The sequence below is a fragment of the Syngnathus floridae genome, chromosome 2, assembly GCF_059516105.1.
Source record: "Syngnathus floridae isolate MCC-2025c chromosome 2, RoL_Sflo_1.0, whole genome shotgun sequence".
NCBI lineage: Eukaryota > Metazoa > Chordata > Actinopteri > Syngnathiformes > Syngnathidae > Syngnathus > Syngnathus floridae.
Window position 1 is genome coordinate 26,187,396 of NC_142414.1, and position 24,245 is coordinate 26,211,640.

General features: G+C 45.5%; 1 protein-coding gene across 1 annotated transcript; it reads right to left on the reverse strand.

Annotated features, from left to right (window-relative positions):
- Positions 1-566: 566 nt before the first annotated feature.
- Positions 567-24,245, reverse strand: LOC148402860 (Krueppel-like factor 7). The gene is made up of 4 exons (XM_088369507.1): positions 23,898-24,245; positions 8,372-8,966; positions 4,777-4,900; positions 567-2,833 (listed from the first exon to the last, which is right to left on the reverse strand). Exons 1-4 carry the CDS (start codon positions 23,997-23,999, stop codon positions 2,782-2,784), a joined length of 873 nt encoding a protein of 290 aa, XP_088225633.1. The 5' UTR covers positions 24,000-24,245; the 3' UTR covers positions 567-2,781.

Below are 24,245 nucleotides of genomic sequence, written 5' to 3' on the forward strand. Positions count from 1 at the left end.
TAATATAATATAATATAATATAATAAATATAATATAATATAATATAGAGCTGAAAAAAAAACTAGGTCAAATTGTTCCATTCATTAATCAAAAATAAATATAATATATAATATAATATAATTTAATTTAATATAATGAATAAATCCACCTTGTGGATGTAACCTATTTTTAATGTCAACAGAACATCAATTATGGACTCGGTTAAAGACAATTATGTTGCATTGACATTACACGAGTTTATTGGTGGCGACTGTTTTCGAAGTTGATTCATTGAACAGGAAGTGGCCACGCCGGACATTCACAACTCAAAACACACTCACACACAAACGACAACACGACTCTTAGTCAAGTTATTGATTTTACCTCCGCAGTATGTCTCATATCATAAGCAGTGAAATCCGTCGATTGTGAAGGGAAGGTAACGACTCGGCGTTTGAGCATCGAGATGGACCATACTTTCTGAGAACCACCCATATCCACTCCAGCTGCTCGTCTTTATAAGACGACCATGTGTGCATTTTGTCAATAAACAGACCAGCCAGGAAACATGACTACTCCATGCCAAACTGCGTCTACCATTTATTACACATCATTACATTCTTAAATAAAAAACAAAAAACAAAAAAACAAGCAGTTCCTTGCATAGAGATATTACAATACCAATTTAAAAAAATGAATTATGAAACAAACCGGTAACAAAAATAAATCTTTCTCATTTTTCCATAATAAAGAACATTATCATAGCCATACATCATAATATACAAATGATAAATTTCAAACACTTTATACAGTCGAAAGAAAGGGAGAAAGACAACACAGGAAAACGGAGGGAGATGGGTGACGCGGAGTTGAAAGGAGGGGAGGGGCGGGGGAGGGAGGGAGGGTGGGGGCAACAAGGGGACGCTGGTGGAAAAAAGGATCTGATTTAAAATTCAGAAGGAGATCAGCGATGCTGAGAGCTGCAGCCTGCACCTCAGACCGAGCCAGCGTGTGTGTGCGTGCGTGAGTGTGTGTGTGTGCGCACTATTGTGGGGCGTGCTTGAATGTGTGTGTGCGAGTTTGTGTATAAAACAGTTACTGTACAGAGATGTGGCGGCGGCGGCGGTGTTGTTGTTGGCGTGATGTGCGCAAGCGGACAGAAAACATCAGATGTGTTGCTTATTTTTTCTTTTTTCTCTTTTCCAAAATCCAGTGCACCAAAATAAAACACACACAGGCACGGCATAATTGACAATCATTCATTAAAAAGACACATAAGTGAACCACCCAAAAAATAAAATAAGTATAAAAAAGTAAACATTCACATTTGAACTCCGAGTTTTCCGGCGCACGCGTTGGTTTTTTTTTTTGAAGAATTTGTCGTTTCCAAACAATATTTGGGATATTTCTGTGCTCCAGTCCAGGGTGGAACATTTCACATCAGCAAAAGCGCCTTTCCACGCAATCATTTGCGTCAACATTTGAGCTGGAGTATTGAAACACATACGTAGAGCTGCCATTGACGGTGCAAAACCACTTTTATTCATTTCATCTGCATCCAAAACCCGGACCGGACACCTCAGAACTGATCTGGTGCCTTCCCAACTATCCTAAAAATGAAATGAGAGGGACTTCTATGTATCTCGTATGACCCCCGAGCCAAAACAATCCATCTTGTGCTGAGTCAGCCGAAACGGCGGCGTCTCCTCCATTTGTCCGTGAGCCGGCGCCAGGGATTCGAGATCCCCCAAGAACGTCAACGACGTTGACGTCTCACTCAGTCCGAGTTTGAAGAGTTGAAAGGGCAGTTGACTTTGCTGAGCGTGCATATCCGAGCCTCCCACATTTTCATCTGCACGTGCACGGACACATTGGAGATACATTCGCATTGATCGGCCAGCCAATTGATTGGGTTTGTCCTCCTACCAGTCCATTCCATGAGGGATAAATCTGTGGAATGTCCCAGGAGATGCGTAAGGGCTGATTTAGTGGAGAAGATTGCATTCTGAACGGAACTTGGTTAAATTGGAACAGGTCTGCGTGGCGGGCAACGTGGGGCTCGCTCCGATGCCAATCACTCTCGGAAGAGATCACTTCGGGCATCGACGGCGATTTATTCGTCCGTATCCGTTTTTCGGAATGGTCTACTCGGAAGGATGAGGACATCTTTTCTTCTTTACATACACGGTGATCTTGTCCGATGTGCCATTATTAGTCAGCGAGCCGCTTTGACTTGTGCGTTGGGGCCCAAGTTCTTGGCGTTCTGACAAACCGGGGCTTTTCTTTTCAACAAAAGTCACTTGTGCGGTCGTTTCAGCTCCGAAAGCAGGAAATCGAGCTCAGGCCGACGGATCGTGTTTCAAGACATGACCTGTCAGCTTCTGCAAACAAAATCTCACTCTGATTTTCAAGTCTGCGATTCAAACAAGTGGGATGTATCAATGGGTCCGGTTTGGAAGTATGGGAGAAAAAAATAATTTGGCAGCTTTTTGAGTGAAACAGAATGGCAAGCCAGCGAGATGATGTTGAGGACCTCAACTGGCTCCATGTGGGTCAACGCGGGCTTGAACATGAGGCAAAAGTGGACCGGACCCGAGCTGCCAACCTCAAGGTCCCATTGGAGGAAGGCCCGATGGCGCTTCACGTGGGACCCTTCCCTCCTGCCTGCCAAAGCCCGGCGGCGGCGCCTCCGCCCCCGCCCCACAAATCTGACATCAGTCTGAGATCCACGGTGATAATTTTTCTGCAAGTGATATTGTCCTCTCTGCTTCCTCACTGCCTCCGCTCCCTTCTGACATCTCCTCATATGTGCCTCTTCATGTGCAGCGCCAAATGATCCGATCGTGAGAAACACCTGCAAACAACAGAAGGGGGAAGGGCACGCCGTTACTTTCCAAACACGACACTGATTGTTTAGTCGCTGTTAGCTAGCGAGCGCTGCGTCGATGCAATTCGTACTCATGTAAATCGTCGATAATCAGCATTTGTGTTTGCATCCTTTTCGGTTTAATCGTACGATTGCTGCGTTAAAAAATACGCCAGACGGAAGAATATGGTTCATCATGATGCAGATACTAAAAATAAACGTGATAATTGCAACGCTTGGTGTAAAGCATTCAAGTACGACGGGATTTCTTCACATGGTGTAGCGTTGCCTGGTTGAGGTACACGCAATTAGCTCTGGAGGAAAATGAAAAAAACAAATTACCGGTCGTTTATAGCCCGTTTCGAAGCACTCTCGTGTGCGAAAATACGAAAAGGAAATTCCACCCGCGTGCGTAATTAGCCCGTGATTTACGCTACATTGTACATTCGCTGTTTGTGGTTTTGTATTGCTCTTAATAGGAGTTAATTTAATTCTACGGTTGTACGGATAAAATTCACCTTATTATTTTATTTATTTAATTATTCCCTCAAGTCAGCGGTGTTCAAAATTTTATTTTTTTTGCCATTTGACTAAGAGCCTGACTGTCACACCTGGAAGCATGTGTGTGTGTTGCTGCACACGAGGTGAACGAAAGGCCCGGGAGACACTTTTTTTTTTTTTTTTTTTCGTGGAGGTTCAAGCCAGACAGATGGTAACGTATGAGTCACAACTCGGGGGCACCACACCAGCTGGCACACTGCGGGTCTCTCACCCCCTGTCAGTACTCACCTCCCAAAGCCCCCCCTCCCCCTCCCATCTTCCAGCCTGTCTTCTCTTCCTTCATCTCAGCATGATCTGCGCTGGGCCCGAGGGGTCGGGCGCCATGCGACACATGACAGGGATGAGCCCGAATTAGGGAGAGCGCCTGCCTGGGGTTGGGGGGGGGGTTGTATTTCGGTGCTCAGATGCAAAGGGGGGATTGGGAATTGGCTTTACTGTATTTACAGTGTGTCCAGCTGAGGTCTGACAGATGCTCTGATGACAATGAGAGGCTCATCAACGCAGGTAACTCAAAAAAACACTTCCCGGCTGATACTTATTATGCAGAAGGGCCCATTTGACTGCCATATTTGCAGCATCTGCACATAATTCTATTGACGAGTCACACCTAACAACGCATTTACTTTTCAATATAGCGGCTGACACTGATATATGGGTCAATATGGGCCCCGTAAAAGCATCTTTATGACGCCGCAGATACTTTACAACGCTCAGATTTATACCGTCGGATATGCGCTCAACAGGATGACAAAAATGACCTTTCCTTCTCAGCAGCTATTCCCCAGAAGACAAAATTGCTGCGGGATCCCCGAGGTGTCAGCAAGGGTCGGATCACAGACGCGAGCTTGTAATTAAAACAGGGCTAAAGATTTTTGTGTCACAGTCTAGCTTGATCTTTTTATAGCAAATAATGGCCCGGCAATGCTTGATGACTCGGCCGGCCGGGCCTGAATTAACATTTCGCTTGTGTTTCGTTATTAACGAGGGGGCCTCGCTGACTAATTTAGGGCGGGGGGGGGAGTTGAGCGCAAATTACGTCACGTCGCCATAGCGGCGCTGCCTGGATAACATCTTATTGTGTTTTGTACGGGAATATGCAGAGACGGCTAAAGCTCCACCGCCGCCCACCCCCCATCCATCTGCCTAAGAATTAAATATTTAGACACTAAAATATCGTGCGGAGCAAAGTGCTTCGCTGGTCAGTTTACGCTTCTCAAGGACGTTTGGGATCAAAGCGGCAGTCGCAAAATGTCCTGAGAAGAAATAAGTGGGTCAGGTTTTATTTACAGACACACACTGACCTGTATTTAACATTTTCCCCAGCTCAAGTGCGAACACAAAAAAAAAAATGGAGGAGCACGTTGACAGACCTGTCACAGTGGTTGCACTTGAAGGGTTTGGCGCCGGTGTGTTTGCGGTAGTGCCGCGTCAGCTCGTCGCTGCGGGCGAATCGCCATTCGCAGCCCTCCCACGAGCACTTGTATGGCTTCTCACCTGTTGGGGAATGAAAACACCTGTTTCTTCAACAAGAACGTACCAAGCAGTTGTCACTGATTACGTCCCAGCGGTCGGTGTGTGATGGTGCTGAGCACGCAAGGAGAACAATGGTGATGGAAGTTTGGAAGATTTGCAGAGATGATTATGTTGTTATTAGCATTGTTGATTAGCATACTGACGACTGGCAAAAGCAATTAAATAAGAAGCTATAGTGTAGCTATTTTTTGGGGCAATGAATAAGATAAGATAGTCAACATTTTATTCAGGGTCAAAGGGAGACTGAAGTCCAATTGGAGCTCCAATCTGCTTTAGCCCCAAATTTATCACCAGCCAATCACAGGGCTGGAAATCGTTCCGACAGGCAGGCACAATTGTTTTTGTATCGTCTTGACGTCCTGAAGTCTGAAGAACAACCATCACATGGAATCCAAGCAAGATGGACTGCAAACCACACAGAGGCTTTGAAATCAGATCAGCGGATGCAACCAATCCAGTGTGAATCCAAATCCAATGTAAACCTGACAGAATTCTGCCTGAATCTTTAATTAACATTAACTTCTAATTAAGAACTATAGATGTAGATACTGTACATATCCTCAGTGCTCTGTGCAAATATGTCAATGCCCAGAAGATGGACCCAAAACCAGGACAGGTTTGCCCGTTCGACCAAGTGAGATCGTACATCAGCGAGATTTATACATCATGTGACCTCACCCAGCCCACATAACACGTGTTCGACGAGTAGCGAAATCGCAAGCCGAGAAATATTCCGAACAGCGAGCGGTTGCGGTCAATGACGGCCCCGAGAGACAACGACGCCTGACTGCGTTGCCTAGCGATGAGGCCAAGAGACCGGGAGTACGTGTCGACGCCGGGCCGGGCGCATGCGACATGAGGAGGAGCGGCACAAGTCGGTGCAGCTGGCTGGATCTGGCAACGGCGCGCTGCCATGCCACCGGCCAATTACCGGGCATGCCGGCAGAGCATGGAGGCAGTTGCCTAGCAACGGTAACTCTAGAGATGTACGGAGCAATGGGGGAGGGCGAGTGAGAGGTGGTGTGGAAGGAAGGAGGAAGGGGGGGGGGGGGGGGCATTAAGAGACCACTGCCTGCAGCAATAATAACCACTCAGCTACCGAGTCCTACACCGATACGCTGCCCTCGTTGCCTGGCAACAGAAGCCACCTCCCCCACCTTTTCTTTCTCAAGATACCCTCACAAAACAGGCAAGAAGATTCGCCTCCTCACAAATGCTTCCATTCACTGGGACAGTGAGTGTCACTGAAAAATGGAGATCAGTGATCTAATCCAGCAGATTAGTCCCATCTCGTCAGGATAATCAGATTATGCCCTTGTTACTTTTGGAAAACATGTCACGGCTTATGTTGGGGATCATTTTTATTATAATAAGAATAAATCCCACGGTTCTTTGAAAGTGTTCCGAAATTGCGCTGTCCAAAGCCTCCCCTCCCCCTTCCGGAATAATCCAATCAAATCAGAAATGATACATCCATAGGCGTAATCTGATCGCTAGGTGTTTCCTGAGTCACGGTAATGGTATCATCTGTTACGTTCCCTCACGCACACGCATGCACGCACGCGAGCGAGCGGGATGCACTCCAGCCTTTCAGGTGCCAGTGTTGATCTTAATTGCATTTCCGCCATTAACCGGAGCCAGCGCCGGGGCATTTGGGTCTCCGAGGTCATTAGAGATGCTCTCCGAGAACTCTCTACGGTTTGCCACCGAGCAGATGAGAGATGGGAGGGGCGGGGGCGGTCATGTTAAAGAGTCAGCTCAAATATTCCGACGAATCAAAAGACAAATTGTTCAAGTCGGTAAAAATAACAACTTCCCCCGTGGATGATGGCAGCGTAACCGTGACAACCACAAGCCAGAGCGAGTGGCATGGTTAACCATCAACGAGTCCAACGGAGGTTTTAAATGACAGTGAAGCAGCGACCACAACTGAAAAAAAGTATTTTGGCAAAGAGAGAGAAGGTGATGAAGGATGTCGAACGAGCGACGGAGGAAGAAGAACCGCGGCGGCGGTGGCGGCCTTGTGTTTTAGCTCTTCCCTCAACCTGCTCCGCTATCTAATTGTAGCACTCCTTATCTGTCATAAGCCTATTCACAAAAAAAAAGCTCGACAGGGCACCGCTATTCCATGCCCGCCCGTCTAATTCCAGATTAAATCGTCGCCTTTTCTCCGGCGGTAATTTATGGAAATGACAAGTAAGAAAAAGAGGATTTGAGTAATGACATCTTTAAAGGTGTCGGGATAATAGTGCGGCGGGCGGGCGGGCGGGCGGGCGACTGGGGAGCCTGCGGTACAGCTGTTGCTTCACAAAGACGTTGGCTCGCTCTTTCTTGTCTTCGTGTTTGACACTTGGCCTCCCTCCTTGACACCTCACGCTTCAATTTATTCCGTATTGGATTTATACGTCAAATCACACTCATGTCTTGTTGGTGGGTAATTTTTTTTCTGGACCATCCACTTAAGGTCAATCGATGATTATATAATGTCGTTTTAGCTCGGCTAGGTTGCAACCTACTTTTATAGAACTAGTCTTAAAAACACGTAACAGATTTATTTTCCAACAAAACTACCACTGACTGAGGCCGAACAAGACTAACAATTAGTAAATATTACAATTGCAAACAATATGCCTAAAAAATGTTCCTAGTTTTTTATTTTTTTATTTTTTTTCCAATTGTTCCTTACCTAGTTTGCTCGGTGTGGATAGACTAAATAATAATAATAATAATAAAACATCAATAATAATAATAATAATAATAATATCAAAAATAATATTATTAATATCAATAATAATAATAATAAAATATCAATAATAATGTCAATAATAATAATATTAATATCAATAATAATAATAATAATAATAATAATAATAATAAAATACCAATATAATAAGAACAATAATGATGATAATAGTAATAAATGTACCAAAGTAATCAACTCTTGACTTATCTCAAACAACATCTCCATCCCACACACACCCTAACTTCCATATCCCGCTTTGGAAAGATGGTTTGAGATGATGACAAGGCCTGCCCTCCCGCACCACAGTATAAGTCAACATGCCATGACCTGCCTTCATAACTGTTACATCTGAAACATATTTGTACTTTCTGGATGATTACAGCCCCGGCAAAAGGTGGCCAGTCACTGACCTAGACCCGCGGGGAGCTTTAGTGAGGGAAGATGGGCGTGGGTGTGTGCGTGGGGGGGGGGGGGGGGGGGGGGGTAAGTGTTAGAAATAAAGCTGGGAATGGCAGGCGGCCTATCCAGGTCAATCCATCCATCACCGAGCAGTTACTCAGGCGGAGGACAGCTCCCCGACAGGGGTCTGAGTGCTTTGGGATGGAGATGGAGGAGTGAAAGAGTTATGGCATGGGGACCCTCCCCCAACCAGCCTTGTCATTGGTGGAAAGACACAAGTGGGATCTCACCTGTGTGTGTCCTCTGATGGGCCTTTAGGTGGGAGCTCTTGGTGTAAACCTTCCTGCAGCCATTGAATTGACAACGGTGGATCCTCTTCTTGTTCTCCGGAAGTTCCCCGAGCACGCACGGTACTCCCTCGTCTTCCTCCTTTACCTGGACGGGGAGCGGGTGCGCTGCCACCAGCCTGGCGGCGCTTAGCCCCACCTTCCTGGCCACCAGCTTGAGGGTGAGCGTCCCGTCGGCAGATGCCGTCAAGGACGGGCTGGCCTTCACCAGGTGCCGGCCCAGTTCCGGCGATGACGGCGGCGTCAGGGAGGTGACTGCGCTGAGCTGGGCCTGGTGAACTCCTTCCATCCCTTCTGCAGGTTCCGGTACCTTTGGCTCAGTTTTTATCGACGTGGCCGAGGCTAGGTTCTTCCGCGCGGGGCACAAGACCACCGTGGGTGGACTCGGCGGTTCGTGGGGGAGGAGAACATCAGCCAGCTCTTCCTCGCCATCCTCCTTCAGGTAGGCCGGGGTCAAGAGTCCATCCAAGTCATGGTCGAAGAGCTCCGACAGACGCTTGGGCTCCGTCTGAAGATACCGCTCCAACTCCAGGCAGGTCTGGAAGAGATTGGCAAAAATCCAGCTTCACAAAAAGCACCAAAGCAGAAATCCACCACGATGATCACACCATGATTGATAGCAAAAGCAATCGGAGATGTCCTCAAACATTTCATTGTGCCCGTGTCAGCTTTTTTTTGCGCAAGCTAATACCTCACGATTTATTCCTCGGTATTTACGATCCGGCCAATTAATCAGCGCACCTAATCATAGAGTCCAAACAAAGGAGCCCTGATTTGTGTACGCAGGCATCCTGAGGAGTCTATTTACACTTTGTCGGCCAGCCAGCCAGCCAAGGATGGAGGAGTCCCATGTCCAAGGATAAAGCTATTACGGCGGCGGTTTGATGCTTGTGTTACACTTGTAGCCGCTAACCTGTTTTGACAGCTGAGATGGAGCCGAGCAGCTCTGGCGGCAACGTACTACTCCCCGCTTCATTTGTGTGTAAATAGGCACTGACACACACAGTCGCTGTTCCCATTATCACGAATAAGGTTGTACAGACTCAACACATCGGAGATATTTACACCTCCCCCCCCTCCTCCTCGGTTCCCCAATTCCTCAAGCGTGCTTCTAAAAATAAAATCAGACATTTTTTTTTTTTTAGGCGAGGGTGGGGTTTGTTGCTGAGGGAATGTGTCTTCCAGGAACAAAAGGCGATTTTTTTGTTTGTTTGCAATGTTTACATGATTTGCATACCGACTTCAAATTAAAATCCATGCAAGACCACCCACCTCCTTCCCTATTTTTTTGCCTCACTATATGTTGTGCATGTACAACCCGTCCATTTTGGCGTCTTCTTCTCCCAAGGTGAGCGCTAATTATCCGCCTAAACCAGCCACTCAGAGAAGAATTTCTTCAGCAAAGCGCTGAGGACTGCAAAGCGAGGTGAGAATGTGTGTGGGGGGGGAGAAAAGAGGCAGGCAGAAAAGAGGATAAACGAGAAGGAGAGGCGAGTGGGAAGTGAGTCGAGTAACGGCGGCGACTCGGTGAAAGAAGCCAAAGAGCCGAGGAAGGTCTTGACTTCATTTTCTCCACGGGGGAGTGAATCCTTTTTTTGGAAGTGTGACATCTGGCTATTGGAAAAAAATGTTCAGGCTGTGCCTCACACACACACACACACACACGCAGGTGCACACACACACACACACGTTAAACACCGGCTTAGCATCCAGGGTGGTACGATGGCGTGAGGTGGAGTGCGAGTTTTGACCCAATCACGTGGTTGTCCCCCTCCAGGTGGTGACATTAACATGGTTTGGGAGAAGGTCATGTGGTTGATCAGCAGCATGTGTGTGTTTAAGGCCACGTCGGCCGTGTACGAGAAACATAATTATGCTGCTCCCGCTCTAATTATTCGCCGCTTGTGTTTTTGCGCGAACACCCGCTGTACGCTCATGCATAAACAAATCCCTTTGCTGATACCAGAGAGAGAGAGAGAGAGAGACAAGAGTGCAAGTGAGAGAGAGAGAGAGAGAGAGACAAGAGTGCAAGTGAGAGAGAGAGAGAGGGGGGAGAGAGAGACAGAGAGAGACAGAGAGAGAGACAGAGACAAGAGTGCAAGTGAGAGAGAGAGAGAGAGAGAGAGAGAGAGAGAGAGAGAGAGAGAGAGAGAGAGACAGAGACAAGAGTGCAAGTGAGAGAGAGAGAGAGAGAGAGAGAGAGAGAGAGAGAGAGAGAGAGAGAGAGAGAGAGAGAGAGAGAGAGAGAGAGAGAGAGAGAGAGACAGAAACAGAGAGAGAGAGAGAGAGAGAAAGAAAAAGAGAAAGAGAGAGAGAGCGAGAGAGAGAGCGAGAGAGAGAGACAGAGAGACAGAGAGACATAGACAGAGAGAGAGAGAGAGACAGAGAGAGAGACAGAGACAGAGAGTGAGAGACAGAGACAGAGAGACAGACAGAGAGACAGAGACAAGAGTGCAAATGAGAGAGAGGGGGAGAGAGAGAAAAAGAAAGAGAAAGAAAAAGAGAAAGAGAAAGAGAGAGCAAGACAGAGACAAGAGTACAAATGAGAGAGGGGGGAGAGAGAGAGAGAGAGAGAGAGAGAGAGAGAGAGAGAAAGAAAAAAAGAGAAAGAGAGAGAGAGAGAGAGAGAGAGAGAGAGAGAAAGAAAAAAAAGAGAAAGAGAGAGAGAGAGAGAGAGAGAGAGAGAGAGAGAGAGAGAGAGAGAGAGAGAGAGAGAGAGAGAGAGAGAGAGAGAGAGAGAGAGTGGGAGACAACTTGGCGGAGCGCCTGTCTGGAGTGCCGACATTTATTGGTTTTGCACAAAGCCAAGTTCCATTTTCCTAATGGGCTTTTTGGGACGATTCCGGGCCAGGATGAGGCCAGACTATCCGCTGCTGGCTCTTCCAGCTGCCAAACGCTGAGTGAAAGGAAGTGACGGTGATGTTGCGGCATCGCCGTGACCCGGCCGGCTCTTATATCTTACTGCCACAAAGGCATTTTGGGCTAAAGGAAATCAGACACTCAATATCAATGTCAAGTATAAAAGAAAAAATATACTGTGTGCATGCGAAAGAACTGAAATGATCATGAACAAAAATCAAAATATGTTCACCTTTTTCCACCCATAAGAGCTCTGCTAAGTGCTGGCAAATCATTTGAAGCAGCACCGCTATGTTTTGCCAATGTTGTTTTGACTGCGCTGCACTCATCCATGTCCAGAACACAATTATTTTCCATTTGCTATCACAGAGAGGAACAAATGTGCTCTGCTAGCGTGTTCATCCTCACAATATAAGCTGCTTTGTTTTTCATCTGCAGTTTTACTATCTTAAGTATGCTCCGCTGTGCAAAACTCGGCAGCCCTCACTTGCGTGTTTGCTAAAAAAAACAAAAACGATATGCAGCATGAGGTTGCTGTACAAAAGGGAAATTAAAATTTCTCTGCCTTTATGTTCATTCATCTATTTTAATGAGTGGAGAGTGCCTAGCAATGGCACATCATTACACAAGGCTTAGATTAGCATAGCTTATAGCACAGGTGTCAAACATAAGGCTCAGGGGCCAGATCTGGCCTGCCATACCATTTTAAGTGGCCCACAAACTTTCACGAGCCTCGCTAGAATCTGTACCAACATTTCAAGCTGGCATGCGTAAAAAAAATAACATTGAGATTTTTTTTTTGTTTCAAAACTAGTCATCAATTTATTGTGTATACGCAAAAGGCATAACTGTAAAGTGGCCCTTCTTTTCCAAACTAAATTCTCAAAATGCGTCAGAAATCCTCCATTGTCCACTTTTAAATACAGCAGGTGTGAAAACAGCAGACAGCCAGGTTGCCTGCCTCCAAAACGGGCTCACCACCCCTCTTGTGCGGAGCCCTGGGCCTGGCAGCTGATGCCTTCTCCCCAGTTGCCTCCCTCCACTCCACCAGCCTGCCATGGCCATCAAAGCGCAGGCTGCCTCCCAACTGTTAGCTCCCCGCTAGGCGGCTAATAAAAAGCCCGGGTTATAAATATGAACAGAGGAGCGTGCATAATACCCTGAAGGAGCACCCAAAACACCACTAAACAGATAAATGTAATGGGATGGATACGCCTCATTAATTTTAGCATGCTTAGTTTTTACAGATGCTGTGATAGAGACAAGGTGTTATGAATAATCTAAAAAAGCCGTTGAATGCGGGATGTGAGGAGGAACCGATTCATCTGCCTTGTCCTTTTAGAGGCTCCACTATTGCTGACTAATATGGATTTTTTTTTTTTTTTTTTTTACTTCCTGAGGTAAATTCTTAGACGCATCGATTGTGCATTATTTAGCATAACAAGCGACATCCTGTTAATGGCAAGTCACAGATCGATAAAATATTTAAAAAACAAACTGTGCACCGTCGTTTTGGATGCAACCCCAACTCGCTTGACTTTGCTTGTCTTCTGAAGGTTTTCTCCAAATGTGGCAGGGGGGGTTGTTAAAGCTGAGCACTTGCTTTTATTTATTTACCAAGTCAGGGTCAACTGAACTTTCTTATTCTTTTTGATGCCCAGTCCCTTCTGTGTGTGCGAGTCTCATCCCGACCAGGTGCTACAGGCTTCCCATTGATCTTGGGCCGAGCCATCACTTTGAGGTGACAGCTAAATGACCTGCAGCCCTGGGCGCTGACCATCCCATCCCATCCCACCATCATGCTATGTGTGTGTGTGTGTTTACATTGCGGAGACTAATCGATAGCGAATGATGCCTGCATAGAGCTCATCAGTGGTGGCAGTCGCAGCAGACAGACTGTAATCTATAGCTTCGCTGAGCAATACTTACCACGCCCCCACCTGCACAAAATCCCTAAAGAACTCCCCCCTTTCCCCGTTAAGCTCCCCTTTAGGCTCCTGGCCGTACCCCCCCTTGCAAGCTGCGGCGTCCTCGGAGAGCAGAACGGCGTCGTTGTGGCTAAGCAGCCTGCAGGGCTCGCTTAATACGTGGACGCCCCTTGCCATGCAACAGACTCACTTGCCATGGGGGGGGGGGCACAATTTGGCCAGGAGGGATTTGAGAACCCCTAGTGGGAGCTCAGCAGCCAAAAAGAGAGACACAAAGAGAAGAAACTCATTTATCTGCCTTCTGAGAGGTGACACATGTGAAACGGCGCCCAACATTACGCTGCAGTTTGGAGTCAGAAGATAGCCAGGAAGAGATACACCTGATCGACTAACAGCTCCATCTCTTCCCGCTGTCGCGCTTTACCTCGCGACAGATAACACGTGGCGGAAACAGCTTAATTACACACGCGGTCTTATCAGCAGACATTAGCCCGGCGGTGATAATCAACGCCAGCGTCAGGCCCTTCCGTCAAAGTCTCGTGTTGCTTTGTGAGCGAGCGAGCGAGCGAGCGCTGGGCTGATAAGGGACGGCGCCGCTTGTTAAATCACAATTTGCTGATGGGTTTTTTAAGGCACAAAAAATTTACCTTGGATAGTTTTTGTTTCGATGAGACGTACAATTATTTTGTATTTACGGTAATTTCCGCTACTTTTTGCACACGCTTCGAACCCTGCAGCTTATAGTCCAGGGCGGATCATTTTTATAATATTGTAAGAGGATTTGTTTTGGTAATACCGGTAATAGAAATGAGGACATTTCATTAAAAAAAAAAACCTGTGGCTTATACGTGAACAAAAGAGTATTTTCCACTCATTTTAGCTGGTGCGGCTTATAGTCTGAAAATTACGGTAATTCGATTGTTATACAGGACTTCAAGCGGAGATATTTTATATCATTATTTATCATTATTATTGATTTTATATTTAGTTTATATTATATTTTATAGTATTTATAATCTTTTTCTGCAGCCCCAAAAGTGCCAAGTATATTATTATCATTTATTTTATATTATTTATACTACTCTCTTTTTTTCTGCAGCCCCAAAAGTGCCAAGTATAGTCTTTTCTACGAAAACATCACCGATGGATAATCCGCCTTCTACATGACAAGTAAACCGATGGAGCGCTCGAGGTTGCGCAAGTGCTAACCTTTCAGGAAGGCTCCCGGCACAACAAGTGTACGGCCCCCTTAAACGCCGAAGCCAATCTTTCTGAAAGGTGTGTGACAAAGAGTGGAAAATGCCTTTTTGTTCCACTGCTAAGAACCATCATTTGACAAGTGAGTGTGTAAGAGGATCGAGAGCTCGAGACAGACGAGGATGAAGTTGCGGCAGAGAGGAGAGTGGAAAAGGCGGGGGAGATTTAATCCCAGCCACTACAGCGCCAAGGAGGGAAGTCCAAGTTAACTGGATTTGGGTGTTTATCGGTGTAGCATTGGACGAGAAGCCCCCTCTTAGCCATCCTAATCTAATCACGAGACAAATCAGCCATTTTCCACCAACATGCACGTGTGGCAGCCATTGGGATTTGGGGAGTCTGCGCTCCGGATGTTGGGGACCCCATTGTGTGGGGCAGACTGGCTAATCTTCATTACGGCAACACAATGGCGGGTCCAAAGAGCGAGTCCTTGGCTGCAAAAAGGCACGGGGAAACAAAAGCGTGGCGAGCGGCGGGTGAACCGGCGCCACAATAACAGGCCGGGAGATAAAGGGGACGGTGAAGCGGAAAAACTCGCCGCGCTCGGGAAAGGCCGCTCGGTAGCACAATCACGTCCCGGCCGGCGGCAACTGTGGCGCTGTGCCACGACTGATAAGGTCCAATTCATACATGCTGAATTAGGCAAGCATTCGGAGCGCTTTCACCACGGTGGCGTCGCGCAGCAGGCTGCCTTCGTACTCAACGGATGAAAACATGAAAGATGGGCACAAGGTGGATTGGAGAAGGTAGCACAAATTGAATGAAAGTCAAAGTGGCGCTACTTATAGTCGCTGATCACGTCAGTGCTAGTTTTCATACTACGGTACTATAATAGTTGATGTAGTTTTATACGTAAAATAGTTTATGCGTAACATTCCACATTGACTGAAAGTTCTTCGGCATTTTCTGAAGAATTGTTTGATTCAATATTTTTTTTTGTTTCGCTGATCCCCTGAGATATCCGTGGCCACCCCATAATAAATAAAAAATTAAATTAATTAATTAGTTAATTAAAAAATACATAAATAAAATAAATAAGTAAATAAATAAAATAACTGAATAATAAATAAGTAAATAAATAAATGACTTAATTAATCAATTAAAAAAATAAAAATAAAATAACTGAATAATAAATAAAATAACTGAATGATAAATAAGTAAATAAATAAATTACTTAATTAATTTAAAAATAAAAATAAAATAAATAAGTACATAAATAAGATAAGTAATGAACAAATAAAATAAAACATTTTTAAAAAAAAGCTTCTCCAGTCTCCAATCTCATTCAGCGCACTCATTTGTTGCACATAGCGGCAACGTTTGCTCCTCAAACCCCAAAAATTAGCAACTTTTCGACATCGACGAGGTAACCCGTCCGTACAGCAGCAGTCACGCACAGTTACGCAACACAATATCATTCGCATCGCAACGACTTTACAGCCGTACGAGCAGGTGAGACATTGCCGTTGCCTTTTTATTCCCACAGCAACGCTTTTAAGACAAACCCGAGCGGCAAAGATTAGCCCGAGCTGCTTAAAATATTGAAAGACATCTTCTCGCCAGCGGGCTCCCCGCCAAGAGTGGTGAGAGAGCGCGGCGAGTGACTTGATGTTGCTCACGGATGGACGGAAACGCTTGTGAACCCGCTGGCCCCTCCGCTGCCGCAGCAGCAACGCTGCGCTTCCCAATTTCACCCCCAAAGCGCCGCAACAAAAGCTAGTTGGATGTAGGCTGTAAATGTAGCTTGACCTTTGACCTTGACAAGTGTTGCGCCGCATGTTTTTGTGTGCCATAACACACACGCACCTGCTAGTCAGAATATTCAAAGGCAAACTCTTCTCTTGTTGCTGCACACAAACACACACACACAGATAAACCCAATAAACCCAATAAACTCGTGCTGTGCTCTGTCGCTGTGCCTTGCTTACACACACACACACACACACCAGTGAAAATTATTGATGTGCTCTCTTATAAAACAGTGGCTGGTCCCTGAAGTATTCCTGGCAACATCACGGGCTGAAAATAGCAGCCGACCCAAATAACTTTCCCCGACGGAACGGAGACAGAGCCAGACCACAGCCACGGGCAACTGGCTTTACTAATTGGCATCATTTTACAATGAAATAATATCTGGGACGCAACAGTGGTAAACTAAAGAGCAAGAGGATGTGCTGTCTAGCCATGCGCACGCCTGGGAGGAACTGCTGACCTGGTCGTGTAACTTTTTAGTAAATACACATCGTTTGTGTGTACAGTTCGTATGTATATTCGTGTAGAAAAGTCTTTGGTGTGGAAAGAACTTGAAAGATTGCAACAAGTGAACGGAAGACCCGAGTGACAATCTGGAGGGTCATCGAATAAAAGGCTTGCCAGCCCATCATTAAGTGGCGCTGTAAACAGATCCACGCGGCTGAACACCAATTAACTGGGCAATTGTAAAAAAAAAAAAAAAAACATTCTGCAAGTCAGACCTGAGCGCCAGTCAAGTGACTCTGCCCGCAACGCAGACCCAACAAAAAACATTGCGCCCCCTAGTGTTCATATTGGGAAACAACAACGTAAGAAGCGGGTTGCCATGTGAGCTGTATTTCCGTTATAATAATATCAAGAAAGGAAACGAGCGAGAAATAAAGTGTGGTTCTTTGAGACAGGCCCATTCATTGTCTGGAGACTTTCCATCTTAGCTTTTGAGATAAATTTGTTGCGTGACCGCGCTCAAACGGAACTAAAAACACAATCTTTTCTCGTTGAATGAAAAAGCCATTATCCATTACAGCCCTCCAAAATAATTATTTTTCCAATAAGGGAAAATAGCTATGATATTGTTCTTTGTGGAAAAAAACATTGTGATTTATTGTTGCAATCCAATTCAGTGCTGTTCCTTCTTGTGTGCCCACCTTGACCACCAGGAGGCAGTATAAACTTCAATCAAATGAAGAATCGGACTTCAAGATGCTATTGTTTTCTGTAGATGATAAAGAATATATGCGTGTGACTTTGGCTGTATTTAACTATTTGTTGATCCTCCATTTTTGTTCATCTATTGCTTGTAAAACTGTGACTATCGTTAACAGTTAGCATGTCAGTGGCGTTTTGCTTTGTTTGCTCGCATTAAGCTAATCAGACAAATTTTAAATACACATGATGTAATCATTCTTGTAAGAATTCTTTGTTTAATATTTGGTTGGACTGTAAACGTCTATAAACAGTTTGATTCCGCTGAAATTGTTCACTGTTTGCTAAACTGCTCACTGCCACCGTGCAGTACTCATATCTCAATATTTGGAGTGGAATGGGCCGAATGATAACTGGAAAGTCCAAAAATGTAAAAATAATTTCTCTTAACATATATGACATACAGTTTTATGTGGGAATTATTTTTTTTTTGCGAACACTCCTATAATAGATACAGCACGGCATTTATCGGCCATTCACCTGAGATTCAAATCTTCACAATGCAGAAAAATTGTACCTGACACATTCACGAAATCTAATTGCCTAGTGCGTGATAGCTCAGCGGCGTTCGTTCATTCGTTCGTTCGTTCACTTTGCTCGGTGGGTGGCGGACCTCAAGTTTACAGGCGCTGCCCTGCTCGCATTATGCGACAAGAACAATGAGGAAACATGTTCAACGTCAAGCTGATTAATGGCTCCTCCCACAGGTCTCATTAAATCATTGTCGGCCACTTGCCGGCCCCTGTTAGAAACCAACCGTCATTCTAATTTGACACTTATACGACCCGTTTTTTTTTTCCCCCCTCACGCCAAGGCTAAATGTCAGAATAAAATAACACCACATCTAAAGCGCTACCCGTTTTTTGTGGCGGCTGTACCTCACCCAAACAATTCAGGCCTGCGGGAGCCTGCACAAAAGAACCAAAGCATTTTATATGGAACCAAGTTAAGTCTTGCAAAGTGTCTTACATAACATTGAAAGCTCCGGCTCCACCTTGGGACATCTCATCTAAAGAGAATTTAAAAGCATATGCACCCCCTCCCCCCTTCCCTCACTAGAGTCGAGATTCTTCGCCCTGCTTTATAAACAAGTGGCTTTACGGCATGTCCTTGCCGCCGTCAGCGGCGCAGGCTAAAGGCCGTGATTGATGACTCGCTTCAGATGACAACAAGCAGCGGTGTTTACTCAGTCAAATTGCCCTTGTCTCTCTCTGCCCTGCATCTCTTTGCTCTTCTGGCTCCTAAGGGAGAAGGTCCGATGTGGCGTGCTCCCCCCCGGGATGAGAATATTCTCCCGTATGGAAACGAGCAAACGGGCTGGAGTCCCTTCTCTTGGCACCGCTCACTAAAGCTGCCTAGCAACAGGTAGGCGGTGAGATGGGATGCAGTGCCGTGCCAGGCATGGGCCATAAAATGCCTGAACATCCTCTTCACGTAAGACCAGAGCGAGATGAGGGAGAGGGGAGAGGATCGTTTGATTTTCAAACATTTTTTAGGAGTGTTTGATCGGAAAAGGATTCGTATCAACGATGCTGCTGCGACACATCAACGTATTGAATGCATGTTGTCATTCGTCGTACGCGGCTACGAAAACACAAAGCCGGTCGCTGTGCTTAGACCTGGAAGGCTTACAAGAGATTCTCCAGATGCTGATTTCATAACGGATTTAACAGAACGATCAAAATTACTTTCTCTGTGGCCTCGTTTTACGGTTCTGGTTCGTGTCCACACGTTCATCATGGGCATGAATGTTATCGTCTGTTTATTTATTTATTTTTTTATTTTTTTATTTATTTTTATTTTTATTTTTATTTTTATTTTTATTTTTATTTGAATAGTTCTTTTTCTGTGGGCTGACTGGATTGTTCAAAAAGATTTGTTTGCAAGTAAACTTTTCCAGATTTTTTTTTTGTGCTGATTCTGAGTCTGCCCTTGTTTTTGTCATAATAACAATAATATAATGTAAAAAATAAAAAAATAAAAACATAAAAATATAACAATGAAAATCTTAAATTGAGTTGAAAAACACCTTTAGGGATTCATAAAGTCATATCTGATCAAAATTTGCTGATGACCAATGTTGTGAAAATACACTTTGGAAGATTTTTTTAAAAACAACAATTGTGTGGTTAATTTACTTTGCATTTTATTTAAATCGATGCTTAAGTACAAACTTACTAGACACCAATGTTTGGCTAAATGTACTTTTCTAAGTTTCCCCTCAACTCAACATGTTTTGCACTTTGTATGGCATGTTTGGCCTTGTCTTTCAGGATCTTATCTTTTCTCGATTGAAACATTTAAAAACTCTTTACAATGTTCACAAACTTTGAATGCTTGAGCCGAGTCAAGGTCTCGGTCTCGGAATGCCATTCAGGTCTTCCAAATACAAATAGCTTTTGGCAAATCTAGGGAGGAGGTTAGCTTTGTGTTTTACCCTTACGTAAGATAATCTTTTTTGTCTTTTGACAACTTCATATCTAAGCGTGATATTGTAAAGTTACTCCACTTTACTTACTAGTTTAGCTTAAATGCTAATAGGGTTAGCGCTTATTGCGTCACCAGATTCTTTGGCACAGCTTGCGAATGCCTTTTCATATGGTCAGAAATTTCATCGGTAGACATTCTGCTTCCGTCTCCGAGACAAGCCGAGCATGTCCGATCAGTCTGAGGTACCTCGACGAGCGTGCCCGATATTGGACTCCGATGATGTGAAAGTCATTTCCGAGCTGGGCGACAAAGCGACATCTGACTTTTCTCGCGGTTGTTAATCAAAGCTGGAGCGGTAGAGCGTTTGGAGAAGCTATACATAAAGATGTGCTTGTCCACGCCACCCCCTCCCCCGCTCGCTCCCATGACAGGCCAGGCAGCGGCGTGTCAGCCAAATGAATACATCCAGCGCCGCACTCTCTTTCATCAACGCTTCCCGGCTTTTCATCAGCGGCCATAAAGCAGTAGCAGGCACCTATCACTGGCGATAGCCTCTCAGCCGCCTGAATGATGAGACAGACATGGCAGAGTTCGCCGAGCGCTCTCATCGCAGAATGGATGTTACTGGGTCAGGAGGTCACTTGCACATCTCATTACACGAACCAGCGTGCGTACGGAACCATCAGCAAGCGATAAACCCGAACCAACACCTAGCGGGTCTTGTTAACTCCGACTCCAAATAGAATCCGAAGAGTTTAGGCCTCATTTATCAGCTCGTTTTAATTGGATGAACTCCTTGCTCGTTTTTATAATGGCCTTTTTTTTTTGGTGTAATTTCGCGTAAACAGACACGTCGCCTTGCTCCAAATAGAAGCTTTGAGGAAAAAAAAAACCTTCTGGGTTGGATTATACAAAGGCAGCCTTTCACGGACCAGGCGGCCGCATCCAATGGATTGTACGTGACCAAGATCTCCTGACTGCTTTTTTGCCTTGAGGCAAAAATCAATCATATTAGTCATCAGAGGATCACAAGATCACAAGAACTGTCTGTAACACTTGAAGAATGTTTGCTCAAAAACAAGTCCCAAATTCATTTTACAGTCTTCACACAGCAAATTCAAGATTAAATAATTGTCCATGATCATGAGGACCAATGCAATCACTGATAAATGCGATGACAACAAATTTCGTCGGTACCTTTGCTAGCAACTCCAACCAAAACATGGTGTGGTTTTATTTACTTGCCTGCAAAACTAATTGCCCCACGGGAACTTAGATGTTTTAATATTGTCGCTATGGTAACTCTAAATCATGCAATAGACAGCGGAGAACAAATACAAAGTGCATGAATAACATGAGCGACACAAAAACTAGGCTATTGTATAGCAGATCCATAAATATGCAGCCATATTTTTGTGTCCTCCTGAAATGGGCCAACATGAGGCCCCACAGAACAAACAGAAAGTATAGAAATCATCATATCATAAAATAAACAGATGCCTGGTCTGTTTTTTTAGCTAGCTAGTTTTAGTTAGCATTAGCCGAGACATTTATTGTAGCATCTCGGTATGTGAGAATCAGGTGACTTTTCAAAACAATTGGAACTTTTTCAAAGTGCCAGGCCGACGGGGCTGCTATAGAAAAAAAAAAAAAAAAATCGAAAAATCCATACGGAGCTTCTTCTATAGGCGGAATGAAAGCAGGATCGGAAAGCAGGGTGGCTGAAATCGAGTCTGCCGTGTGTGAGAAAAGCAGCTGTGGCCCACCGAGGATTACATAACTCGGAAAGACACACGGCCAGATGCCACGCCATCTTTTTGCCACTTTTGTCTACCGTCCGAGTTCTTTTCACACTTCCCAAACTCCCGATGCATGCCCGCCATCTTCATCTTCTGTCTGTCTGCAGTAGCTCGTCAGTCCTTCGGGGTTCAAGCCCACCCGACTGTGAAATGCGAAACCCAAGCAGCGGTGGAGAATGTGCGTGCTCGGCAACTTCTTCCACTGCCATGCTTGCAACTGCTCCCCCCCTTCCCCCCCCCGCCTCGCCCGTGCAGATGCAGAAATGTGCGTGCGAGAGACGACACGTACGTGAGCGCCCTGTTGCTGCCAGGCTCCGCCCACACGAAACGAGGGATGGACATGTACCCAATTCATCGGCCAGGTCACGGATTGTGTCCTGGGGTCAATGCCGCACCGTCATTTGTTATCCCTCAGGGTCAAGCGCTATACAAATAAGCCGCATCATCAACAGAGTCTGAAAAACGGCCCAAGATGCTGACCAATGTCTGGCCAGCATGGCGTCCGCACAAGTGGACGGGCACTTTACAAAACGCAAACACGAGTGCGGCTGCAGCTCCGATAAGTCTTTGTCAATGTTGAGTTGTGCTTCTCTGAAGGGAAATCACCACTAAGTCCGGCTTATTAGCGGCTATTTGTTCCGACTGACCGTGCGGGGATTCGACGTTTCAGCTTGGTTAGCTCCGATAATGCAACAACTAGCGGCCTCACACGTACCATCTGCAGACCCCCGAAACACTTTTACCCGTGTCTGCTCCCCATTCAGCTATTACGGACTCCAATAAGGGGGGACATGGCATCTCTGGGAGTCATTTAGCTCCAACAATGGCCGCCGACTTCAGCCCATAAAGACATCAGACTCCAAATTAGGACTGGAATAGCGCAAAATTTAAAATTCTTGCATAGAGGCGAACTCGGTGACCTCTTCATGTTGCTGCAGCAGCCGGTTCGCTGTGCAAATGTGCAAGCAAATAAATTTTTAAGGTTATTTGCATTGCTAATAAGACACAAGGTGGGATTATCACACTTTGTGGCAGAATTGTATCAGAATCCAAATCGACGCTTGCAGCAAATAGTCTTGACGTGGAATATAAATCTTGAGGTATTTAAAAAAATGCAACACGCTGATACAAGTTGGCAAATTCAAGTGCAATTTTGTTGGAGGTTTTTCATTCCGAAATTAATTGTCTTGCGAGCTGCAGGCAATCATCCCAGTCAAGGCAAACTGACATTTGCAGCCTCTCCAGATAAGAGCTCTCACACTCTCTTCCATTTGCATTAGGTATTGATTCAGAGATGCTGGCTGGGGGTGAGGTGCACGAGTGCCATTTCAAAAATCCACTGACAGTGGAGGCAGGGAGCTGGGAGCATGTTATGAAAAGACGCGTTGGTGGGGAACAGCGGGATGCCAATTAGGCTGCTTGGCCACAACAAATGGATCCATCGTCACGCACCGTCCCCCCTCTTTTTGTTTTGTTTTTCCTTTCGAAACAGAGCAAAGACGACGGGAAAGCTTCATGTTATATGTATGCCCGTGCATCTATAGTTTTTTTTTTTTTTGGTCTACCAAATGGAGCATGGTCAGCATCATTGGCAAAAGCAGCAATGCAGGTGGTGCAGATGCTTCAGAATGAATAAATACAAAAAAATTAAAATCAATAAGATATTGCACATGTTTCAATCTCACCCTAACTGTCTAATGTACAAAATAATGTCTGAAAAATATTTATGTCAAGATGAAATTGTCTATGTGACCACGTGCTCACCTCCCCGGCCATCTACTCAACTTGTATTCAGGAAGTGAGATACAAGAAGGAATATGCCTTTCTGGAATATTTATGTCAACATTCGATCTAAAAGATGCAAAGACAGACATGTCAGCGTATCTATTATGGATAAGGGAGGGGGGGGGGGGGGGGAGAAAATGCGAGGCGGGGGCGGTGCGCGCATCTCTTCGTGTGGGGGCTCCACAACTCGGTAATGCGGATGTATAATTCACGACCAATTCTGTCTCGGTGATGGCCTGCGCATCTTCATCTTCGCAAATCGTACTTGACAGCTTTATTACGCGCCGACGTGCGTCCGCATGAAATCCAGCTCTGAGAAAAAGTGTCAAATCGACTGTACGAGTGAGTCACCAAAAAAAGACGCTTTATCGGATTCATCCCCAACTACTTAATTGGCTAAAAAGTTGGCGTCCCTTTTTCCCGATCGCACAAGTGCGTCGTTTAATCACGTACCTGCTGCCAGTTCTCTTCCAGCGAAGGCATGGCGGAGAAATAGCCGGTGTCGTGCACCAGCTGAAGTTCCTGAAATATACTGTGGTTCGCCAGGACGTCCATGCTGACACTCGCTCGCGGAAAGGATAGACTGATCCACGTCGGGGGAAATGTGCCTCCTCTTTTTGCCGTGTCACGCCTCTACGCGCGCACGTTTGTCATATTAGTCCACGAGAGGATCGATCGATTGCTCAGAAGGTGACGATCGGGACCTGCGCGCATTACCGGACTCGGTGCGTAAAAGCGAGTGGAGGCGGTGATGGAGGCTCCATGTGTATCCGTATTGCCAAAATAGACACTGATGGGAAG